Source organism: Sprattus sprattus (assembly GCF_963457725.1).
Source record: "Sprattus sprattus genome assembly, chromosome: 3".
Taxonomy (NCBI): Eukaryota; Metazoa; Chordata; class Actinopteri; order Clupeiformes; family Clupeidae; genus Sprattus; species Sprattus sprattus.
In genome coordinates this window covers 59,183,024-59,194,089 of record NC_137922.1, presented here as the reverse complement: position 1 = coordinate 59,194,089, position 11,066 = coordinate 59,183,024, and the positions used below count along the sequence as shown (strand labels likewise).

Below are 11,066 nucleotides of genomic sequence, written 5' to 3'. Positions count from 1 at the left end.
GTAAGGAGTGAAGTCAAGCTAACAACAAATGCAATTGGTGCTGCGTTATAGTAAGTATTTAATTCACACTTACCATGTTTGCAATAGACTTACCATTATGGAGACGGAAGGATTCTGATGTGGTCCATTTAGTCATCTCACCAGCCTGGTATTTATCAATTTGGGCGTATGGGTAGCTATAGTTAACGTTAGCTAAATGGGGCAGTTATTGTGGCCGATGCTGAATATCTTACCTACGTTAGCCAGATGTGGTCTGATATGCTAACCAGTACGTTGTGTCCAGCCCGAGTCCATTTACAGCTGTTTTTGGTCAGCCTTTAGTGTGCCAAAATATGACATTGTTAGTAACTTTAGTACTAGTTCGTTCAGCTGATGAGAGGTAGGGATAGCTGTCAAGGTAGATATAACAGTATATTGTTTTGCATTGAGTGCCAGAGTAAGCTAACTTACTTTGGTACGTTATATGAAGAGTAAGGTAAACAAATTATGTGACTTTACGATCTATTGTCATTGCAGCTCGTGAACAGTCATGAGTGAGTTTAGAATACACCATGACGTGAACGAACTCCTCAGTCTCCTGCACGTTCGAGGAGGGGATGGAGCTGAGGTTTATATCGATTTACTGCAGAAGAACAGGACGCCCTATGTCACGACCACTGTGTCAGCACACAGTGCCAAGGTAAGCAACGAACTGCAATGATGTTAGTTTTATCTTCTATTTTTCTATTACGTTTTGGTAGTTATAGTATCCTAAAATTCCCTCAGGATAAATAAAGTATCCATCTATCTATCTTTTTCTAGTTCTCTCTATGCAAGCAACGAACTGCAACGATGTTAGTTTTATCTTCTATTTGTCTATTCAGTTATAGTTCTCTGTATTTCAACGTTTGGTGGGCATGTCAATCTCTTACAGGTGAAGATAGCGGAGTATTCAAAAACACCAGAGGACTTTTTGAAGAAATATGAGGAGCTCAAATCAAAGAACGTGCGGAACCTCGATCCACTTGTTTACCTTCTGTCAAAACTCACCGAAGACAAAGAGGTAACCTAATATTCTTCTTCTTTTGAAGCGATGCATTTATTTACATATGATGCCTTTTTTAATGAATGATTGGTTTATTTTATTTATGAACGCATTTCTTACAGACGTTGCAGTACCTACAGCAAAATGCCAAGGACAGGACAGAGATGTCTGCAAACGCCTCCGCTGCGACCAGCTCCACCTTCAGTATCCCCCAGACCAGCACCAAGATGTCCATGCAGGATCTGGAGGATCTACGCAAGAAGCTGGGCAACGTCACAGCCAGCTCCAACGTACCACAGGTACTGGGAACCACTAGAGAACACCACACACACACACACACGCACACACACATACGCACACACACACACACACACACGCACACACCCACACACACAGCCAGCTCCAACGTACCACAGGTGCTGGGGACCACTAGAGAACACCACACACACACACACACACACACACACACAGCCAGCTCCAACGTACCACAGGTGCTGGAAACAACTAGACTAGAGAACACCTCACACGATCACAGCCAGCCCCAACGTACCACAGGTGCTGGGGACAACTAGAGAACACCACACACACACACACACACACACACAGCCAGCTCCAACGTACCACAGGTGCTGGAAACAACTAGACTAGAGAACACCTCACACGATCACAGCCAGCCCCAACGTACCACAGGTACTGGGGACAACTAGAGAACACCACACACCATCCATGACCTGGGACCTTTAATCAGTTTTTTAAATGTCAGTAGTACTAGGATGCCGTATGTAGTGATGGTTCATACAGATCATAATAGCCTCATAGAAACAACTTAAAACGCCTCTGTTTTTATCAAGCAAATCTGTAGTTGTAGTAGTAGTAGACCTTTATTGTTACAGCACAAGTACACAAGTACCAGCAACACAGCCTGTCGCATCTATATACATCATTGAATGACAATTATTTTACTACATGCACTAAAAAAAAATGTGCTTTTTGGTTTACCAGTCCGCAGAGGTAACCCGGAAGATGTTGCGGGACAAGCACAACAAGAAGAACCCCACCCAGACCATCCCTGTGTTCCCCAACTGGGTGTATGACAGGCCTGCTCTCATCGGGGACTTCATCGCTGGCACCACACCTGTCGGAGAGACAGCGGCACCTATTGGTACGTTTCCCTCATAGCACATTTCCTGTGGCACACCGCCAGAGTTCAGATGCTTAATAGTAGCCTGACGTTGTCATACTCATATTTCTAGTCAGAATATGAGTCTGGTACTGCTCCATTGGGCTGTGATTATGGGGCGTGTTTCAACGGAACCAGGGGAAAAAATGCCTCTTCACTCAATTGGATAGACCTACAACCAATCAGCCAATCAGCTCTCCAGCGGCAGCCATGTTTGTTGAAAACGAATTTAACCCAAGCGCTCCTTGGTGACGTGGTTGATAACGTTAATGTTGATCATCTGTCCATCATAGTATAAAGCCCGCCATGACAACTTGATTAGTACGAACAGAATTTGATTTTGGCATAGTTTCTCCCCAACGGAGCAATGCCAGACCGAACTCAAATGTTGATTTTTTCATCATCAGGTACCATGCCGTTGTCTGCCCAAGAGCAAGCGTTGGTGGAGGACCTCCTCTTTGTTCTGATTGGTGTAGACGGGCGTGACATCACTGCGCAGCCTGTGCTGGGCAGGCAGAGCCGCTCCTTCATCGTGGATACGTCCTTGGACCTGTCAATCAAAGAGCTGGTCAACCGCATCCTCCCCGTCGCCTCCTGCTACTCCACCATCACACGGTGAGTGATTCTACATGCGTTTGTGTGTGTGTGTGTGTGTGTGTGTCTGTGTGTGTGTGTGTGTGTGTGTGTGTGTGTGTGTTTGTGTGTGTGTCTGTGTCTGTGTGTGTGTGTGTGTGTGTGTGTGTGTGTGTTTGTGTGTGTGTCTGTGTCTGTGTGTGTGTGTCACCACCATCACACGGTGAGTGATTCTACGGGACTGCCGTGTGTGTGTGTGTGTGTGTGTGTGTGTGTGTGTGTGTGTGTGCATGTGCGCTGGTGGTTGTATGTATGTGTGTGTCACCACCATCACACGGTTAGTGATTCTACGGCAGTGTCATGCTGTTTTTCAGTGTTTTTCTAGTCTATGTATGGATGAGTGAGTGAGTGAGGTCAGTCAATCAGTCAGTCAGTCAGTCAGTCAGTCAGTCAGTGAATGAATGAATGAATGAATGAATGAATGAATGAGTGAATCCTTATTTATCCCCAAACGGAAGTTTCAGTGTTGCAGCAGCAATTCACATAAATGACAAAAAACACACATAACTTACTAGAACACACACAATGAGGTAGGATTTAGAATGACCATACAGGCCTATATGCAGGGCCATGCACAGGAGGGGGCTAAGGTTGCTCGGGCAACTGTCCATTTGCCCTCCTCGACTGAAGTTGCCCCTCCGAAGTAATATAGTAATAAATAATATAACGGCTGCAGAACTTGTATGCCTAGATAAAACAATCGTGGAATTAGAGTCCAGGGGAGGGGGGCGTGGTGGCGGCGGTTAGTGAGAGTTTCAAATGATATAGGCAAAATATGGTCCAGGGGATGGGGGCGTGGCAGCGGCGGTTACAAAAATGACCGTTAAAGTGCGTTTGTGTTCACAGCTTCACTGAGAAGCGGTCGTCATTTGAGTACGCACACACTCTCTCTCTCTCTCTCTCTCTCCTGCACACACTCTCCCTCTCTCTCTCTCACACACAATCTCTCTCTCTCTCCTGCATTGATTTAACGTACGGTTGTGTTCACAGCTTCACGGAGGAGCGGTCGTCGTTCGAGTACGGCCAGGTGAACCACGCGCTGACGGCGGCGATGCGGACACTGATGAAGGAGTACCTGATCCTGGTCACGCAGCTGGAGCACCTGCACCGTCAGGGCCTCCTCTCCCTGCAGAAGCTCTGGTTCTACATCCAGCCGACCATGCGCACCATGGAGATACTGGCCTCTATAGGTGAGAGAGAGTGTGTGTGTGTGTGTGTGTGTGTGTGTGTGTGTGAAGCCCTGGTTCTACATCCAGCCGACCATGCGCACCATGGAGATACTGGCCTCTATAGGTGAGAGAGAGTGTGTGTGTGTGTGTGTGTGTGTGTGTGTGTGTGTGTGTGTGTGTGTGTGTGTGTGTGTGTGTGTGTGTGTGTGTGTGTGTGTGTGTGTGTGTGTGTGTGTTTGTGTGATACTGGTCTCTATCGGTGAGCTTGGAGCCTGTCTGTGGTTATCACCATGGAGATACTTGCCTCTATCGGTGAGCTTACATTAACATTTAGTAATTTAGCAGACGCTTTTGTCCAAGGCGTCGTACACCGTACAGTCAAGCTACGAGCAATAGAAACCTGGTGTAACAATAATTACTACTTTACATAAGAAATAGAAAAGTAAAAGAAGTGCAGGAATGTAACTGCTGTAAGTTAGGCACTAGTCGAAGTGCCAGTTAGGAAGGAAGGTGCTCTCGGAAGAGTCGGGTCTTCAAAAGAGTTTTTAGTTGGGACCTGTCAAACTTTAATAAGCGTATTGACATTTTTCTTTGGGTTGCATTGTTTGGAATGCAAACCTCTGCCTGGCTTCTATTTTGACAATGTTCTCCTCCTGCCCTTCCTGTTTCTCTGGGCCATCTTCCTCCTCCCCCTCCTCTGCCTGTCTTTTATTTTGACAATGTTCTCCTCCTCCCCTTCCTGTGTCTCTGTGACATCATCAGCCATGTCAGTGGAGAAGGGGGACTGTATGGGCGGAGCCACGCTGAGCCTGCTGCACGACCGCACCTTCAACTACACGGGCGACAGCCAGGCCCAGGAGCTGTGCCTCTACCTCACCAAGGCCGCCAGCGTGCCCTACTTCGAGATCCTGGAGAAGTGGGTCTACAGGGGCATCATCAAAGACCCCTACAGGTGAGACTGGTCCTGTACAGGTAACCCTAACCCTAGATCCTGGAGAAGTGGGTCTACAGGGGCATCATCAAAGACCCCTACAGGTAATAATGATAATAATAATAATAATAATAGTAATAACATAGTTTAGGGTCTACAGGGGCATCATCAAAGACCCCTACATGTGAACAGACTTAATAATAATAATAACTAGAAAATGCATTTCCTGAAGGAAATACCAGTGCATGAAATGCAAAAGTTAGGAAAGGAAGAAGAAAAGAAAGAAGAGTGAAAGAAGGAAAGAAGAAAGGAAAGAAGAGTGGAAGAAGGAAAGAAGAAAGGATAGAAGAGTGAAGAAAGAAGAGAAGAGAGGATGAAGGAAAGAAGAGTGAAAGAAGGAAAGAAGCAAAGAAAGAAGAGTGAAGAAAGGAAAGAAGAGTGGAAGAAGAAAATAAAGAAGAGTGAAGAAAGTAAAGAAGAGTGAAAGAAGGAAATAATAGTTGAAGAAGGAAAGAAGAAAAGGAAAGAAGAGTGAAAAAAGGAAAGAAGAAAGGAGAGTGAAGAAAGGAAAGAAAAGTGAAAGAAGGAAAGAAGAGTGGAAGAAGGAAAGAAGAGTGAAAGAGAAAAATAAGAAAGGAAAGAAGAGTGGAAGAAGGAAAGAAGAGTGAACAAGAGTGGCTCTGGATGAAGAGATAAAGAGAGAGTGAAAATATTGAAAAAAGGAGATAAAAATGGAGTGAAGAAGAGAGATTGAGTGTGAGAGAAAGTTGACTGAGAGAGAAAGATGGAGAGATGGAGAGAAAAAAAGGAGAGAATGGAAGGTGTTTTAATGTTCCTAGTAACAGTTAAATTGAGAGGGACAGAGAAGAAGTTCCTTTGATTTGGCGCAGCTGTCAGTGAAGCACAGGTGCAAGCCAGTTTAAAGACCCTATTATGATGTCATAATGGCCCAATGTAAGTCAATGGGAAAATTTCGATTCGTTTTTATTTAATATCTTAAAAAGTATAAAGTTTAGAAAAGTGAAAAATACATAGCATAAGTGTCCTTTACAATACCTACGCGACAAAGTTTGAATGAAGTTTCTACGTTAAGCGGTTCGGGCTGAATTAATTGCAGAAAAAGGTAACAAGAATAAGAAGAAGAAGAAGAAGAAGAAGAAGAAGCCTAGGAATAACAATACAGGGCATTTCATGCACTGTAATAATAATAATATGCTCTGGAGAAGTGGGTCTACAGGGGCATCATCAAAGACCCCTACAGGTGAACGGACTTGTGAACGGATCATAACCAAATACATTTTGGGAGTAAATCCAAATCCTGATCCAAATACCTATAGTTTTTAAATGGAAATAAATAATGAAATGATATTTGAGCTTTTTTTGAATTACATCTTAAAAAGTCTACAGTTTTTAGATGCGTCCGGCATCTCTATAAGAGGGTATGTCCGTCCGTCTGTCGGTCGGTCTGTCTGAAACGCATTCTTTCAATTGTAATTCCCTCCTGTGTCCACAAGGTGGCAGAGTTGAGTTGACGCATCTTGTTGTCCGCTCGGACTTGTTTAATTGCATTTTAGCTTTACCTATTGAACGTATATTGATGACTACCAACTGACTGAAATGCTACTGACTGAATACTAATGACTGAATGCTAACTACTTAATGCTAACGACTGAATGCTAGTGACTGAATGCTACTGACTGAATGCTACTAGCTGAATGCTACTAGCTGAATGCTACTGACTGAATGCTACTGACTGAATGCTACTAGCTGAATGCTACTGACTGAATGCTACTGACTGAATGCTCCTGACTGAAATGCTACTGACTGACTGAATGCTAGTAGCTGAATGCTACTGACTGAATGCTACTAGCTGAATGCTAGTGACTGAATGCTACTAGCTGAATGCTAACGACTGAATGCTACTGACTGAAATGCTCCTGACTGACTGAATGCTACTGACTGAATGCTAGTGACTGACTGAATGCTACTAGCTGAATGCTACTGACTGAAATGCTACTAGCTGAATGCTACTGACTGAAATGCTACTAGCTGAATCCTACTGACTGAATGCTAGTTACTGACTGAATGCTACTAGCTGAATGCTACTGACTGAAATGCTACTAGCTGAATGCTACTGACTGAAATGCTCCTGACTGAATGCTACTGACTGAAATGCTACTAGCTGAATGCTACTGACTGAATGCTACTAGCTGAATGCTACTGACTGAAATGCTACTAGCTTATAGCTACTGACTGAAATGCTCCTGCTCTCTGTAGTGAGTTCATGGTGGAGGAACACGAGCTTCAGAAGGAGAAGATCCAGGAGGACTACAACGACAAGTACTGGGACCAGCGCTACACCATCATCCAGCACCGCATCCCTTCCTTCCTGCAGAAGATGGCCGACAAGATCCTCAACACAGGTGTGTGAGTTTGTTTGATTGATTGATTGATTGATTGATTGATTGATTGATTTACTTACTTACTTACTTACTTACTTACTTACTTACTTACTTACTTATTTATTTAAGCCTCGGAAAACACATTGAGGAATAAGACCCTCATTTACAATGGTGCCGAGGGTACTAAGAAGAGTTATTACGTTGAAAAATAAATTAAAATATAAAATAAATATGCATATACAGCCGCGGAAAAAATTAAGAGACCACTTCAAAATTATCAGTTTCTCTGGTTTTACTATTTATTGGTATGTGTTAAAGTAAAATGTACATTTTTGTTTTATTCTATAACCTACTGGCAACATTCCTACCAAATTTCAAATAAAAATATTGTCATTTAGATCATTTATTTGCAGAAAAATGACAATTGGTCAAAATAGCAAAAAAGATGCAGTGTCTTCAGATCTCGAATAATGCAAAGAAAACAAGCTCATATTCATTTTTAAACTACACAATACTAATGCTTACACTTAGGAAGAGTTCAGAAATCAATATTTGGTGGAAAAACCTTGATTTAAAATCACAACTTTCATGTGTCTTGGCATGCTCTCCACCAGTCTTTCACATTGCCGTTGGGTGACTTTATGCTACTCCTGGCGCAAGAATTCAAGCAGCTCGGCTTCTTTTCATGGCTTGTGACCATCCATCTTCCTCTTGATCACATTTCAGAGGTTTTTGATGGGATTCAGGTCTCGAAATTGGGCTGGCCATGACAGGGTCCTGATCTGTTGGTACTCCATCCACACCTTTACTGGCCTGGCTGTGTGGCATGGAGCATTGCCCTGCTGGAAAAAACATTTCTCAGAGTTGGGGAACATTGTCAGAGCTAAAGGAAGCAAGTTTTTCTTCCGGGACAACGTTGTACTTTGCCTGGCTGAGGTTTGTAAAAGACCATAAGGATTGAAAAAAGCGGACTGGAGGGTCTTCTAGTTCGTCTTCTCTGATGAGTCCAATTTTCAGCTTTGCCCAACACATGGTCGTCTGATGGTTAGACGGAGACCTGGAGAGGCCTACAAGCCAGAGAGTCTTGCACCTACTGTGAAATCGGACTCATCAGAGAAGACGAACTTAGAAGAACCTCCAGTCCGCTTTTTCAATCCTTATGGTCTTTTACAAACCTCAGCCAGGCAAAGTACAACGTTGTCCCGGAAGAAAAACTTGCTTCCTTTTGCTCTGACAATGTTCCCCAACTCTGAGAAGTGTTTTTTCCAGCAGGGCAATGCTCCATGCCACACAGCCAGGCCAGTAAAGGTGTGGATGGAGTACCACCAGATCAGGACCCTGTCATGGCCAGCCCAATTTCGAGACCTGAATCCCATCAAAAACCTCTGAAATGTGATCAAGAGGAAGATGGATGGTCACAAGCCATGAAAAGAAGCCGAGCTGCTTGAATTCTTGCGCCAGGAGTAGCATAAAGTCACCCAACGGCAATGTGAAAGACTGGTGGAGAGCATGCCAAGACACATGAAAGTTGTGATTTTAAATCAAGGTTATTCCACCAAATATTGATTTCTGAACTCTTCCTAAGTGTAAGCATTAGTATTGTGTAGTTTAAAAATGAATATGAGCTTGTTTTCTTTGCATTATTCGAGATCTGAAGACACTGCATCAATTTTGCTATTTTGACCAATTGTCATTTTTCTGCAAATAAATGATCTAAATGACAATATTTTTATTTGAAATTTGGTAGGAATGTTGCCAGTAGGTTATAGAATAAAACAAAAATGTACATTTTACTTTAACACATACCAATAAATAGTAAAACCAGAGAAACTGATAATTTTGAAGTGGTCTCTTAATTTTTTCCGCGGCTGTATATATAAAATAATACAGGAAGTTTACTAATTTATAATAATACAGGAGTTTGTGAGGTAGTTAATAACTGAATGTAGTTCGATTAAACCTAATCATGCTGAATGAAGGTAAATAGATGATCTTGTCTCTCCTCCCAGGCAAGTATCTGAACGTCGTTCGAGAGTGTGGTCGTGACGTGACGTGTCCGGACGCCAAGGAGGTTCTGTACACGCTGAAGGAGCGGGCGTATGTGGAGCAGATCGAGAAGGCCTACTACTACGCCAGCAAGGTGCTCCTGGACTTCCTCATGGAGGAGAAGGAACTCGTGTCACGCCTGAGGTGAGTCCCTCTCTACCTTTAAGAAGCTTTTGAAGACCCAACTCTTCAGAGAGCACCTCCCGTCCTAACTGGCTCTTTGACAAGTGCTTAACTTGCAGTTACATTCCTGCACTTTCCCTCTTTTCTTTTCCGTTTTTTTATATTTCTTATGTAAAGTAGTATTTATTGTTACACCAGGTTCTATTGCTCCTAGCTTGACAGCTCTCTCCCACGTACGTTGCTTTGGACAAAAGCGTTTGCTAAATGTCTAAATGGAAAGGTAAGTTTGAACGCTTAGAGTGCCTTTAAGAGCCTATCAGAGGTCAGCTTAGAGAGCCTATCAGAGCCTATCAGAGGTCAGCTTAGAGAGCCTATCAGAGGTCAGCTTAGAGAGCCTATCAGAGGTCAGCTTAGAGAGCCTATCAGAGCCTATCGGAGGTCAGCCTTGTGACCACATGTGGGCTGTTAGTCTATCTTTGAAATGCTCTCATACAAAATGGCTTGTAGTTTAATAAAGAAACACTCTTGTTTTTTCTCGTCCTTCTCATCACAAAGCTGGTTTACGTTTCTTACCGACTCGTCTCTTTGTTTTCTTTCTCGATTGCTCCAGGTCCATAAAGCATTACTTCCTGATGGACAAAGGAGATTTCTTCGTCCACTTCATGGACCTGACTGAAGAGGAGCTGAAGAAGCCTGTGGATGAGATCCACCCGCCTCGACTGGAGGCTCTGCTGGAGCTAGCCCTGCGAATGAGCACGGCCAACACGGATCCGTTCAAGGATGACCTGAAGGTAAACAGTGTGGAACTTTTGTGGGGCAGTGTGCACAAACAGTAGCCTTGACCACATTCGGGCTTGACGCTCAAGGAGGTCACGGGTTCGAATCCTGTCCATTCCCCACCTCTTCTCCCTTTCATTTCCTGTCCCATTCTTCACTGATCTATCAATTAAGGCATAAAAGCCCAAAAAAACGAATCTTTAAACAGCGTGGAACTTTTAAAGGACCTTCTGCAAAGAAAGAGTATGCAAACGGTTTAACGTTTAATGAACAGGGCTAGATCTGGGTTTTAGACGGTACAATTCCAAAGGGAGATTTAGGAATTCTTCAGTTCATTCTTTAGTATCATTAATATCCCAATGATCACGTTTCAATTTTTTACCGTCTATTGTTACCTACCTATTTTTACCTTCTTTTGTATTCTATTAGGATAAGTTGTGCACTTTTTTTGTGAAATACCATTTTCGAACTTCGAAAATTATAGCATCTTATACCTTACTCTCCCAGCTGAACCGGTGATGCAATTGTGGAGCAGGCAACTTGTAATACAGAACTACCAAATCGTTCTTCTCGTGCCTGAGCTGCTTTCAAGCTCTCATTCGTCATTTAGCAGACACTTTATCCAAAGCGACTTACAAGGATGTATCACATTTTACATTTTACACTGATGGCACACTGCACATCAGGAACAATAAGGGGTTCAGTGTCTTGCTCAAGGAAGCTTCGACAGGGAATCGAACTAGCAACCTTCTGATTACTAAACGACTTCTCTACCTCCTGT

At 43.3% G+C, this 11,066-nt stretch overlaps 1 protein-coding gene across 1 annotated transcript in view; it reads left to right on the top strand.

Annotated features, from left to right (window-relative positions):
• tubgcp2 (tubulin gamma complex component 2) overlaps positions 1-11,066 on the top strand; it is an 18,526-nt gene continuing 7,460 nt past the window's right edge. Inside the window, 11 exon segments of the mRNA XM_080834510.1 lie at positions 1-50; positions 517-679; positions 914-1,042; positions 1,147-1,323; positions 2,027-2,186; positions 2,612-2,819; positions 3,828-4,027; positions 4,769-4,958; positions 7,215-7,360; positions 9,349-9,529; positions 10,119-10,299. Of these exon segments, the coding sequence (XP_080690636.1) occupies positions 530-679; positions 914-1,042; positions 1,147-1,323; positions 2,027-2,186; positions 2,612-2,819; positions 3,828-4,027; positions 4,769-4,958; positions 7,215-7,360; positions 9,349-9,529; positions 10,119-10,299 (1,722 nt within the window). The 5' untranslated portion in view covers positions 1-50; positions 517-529.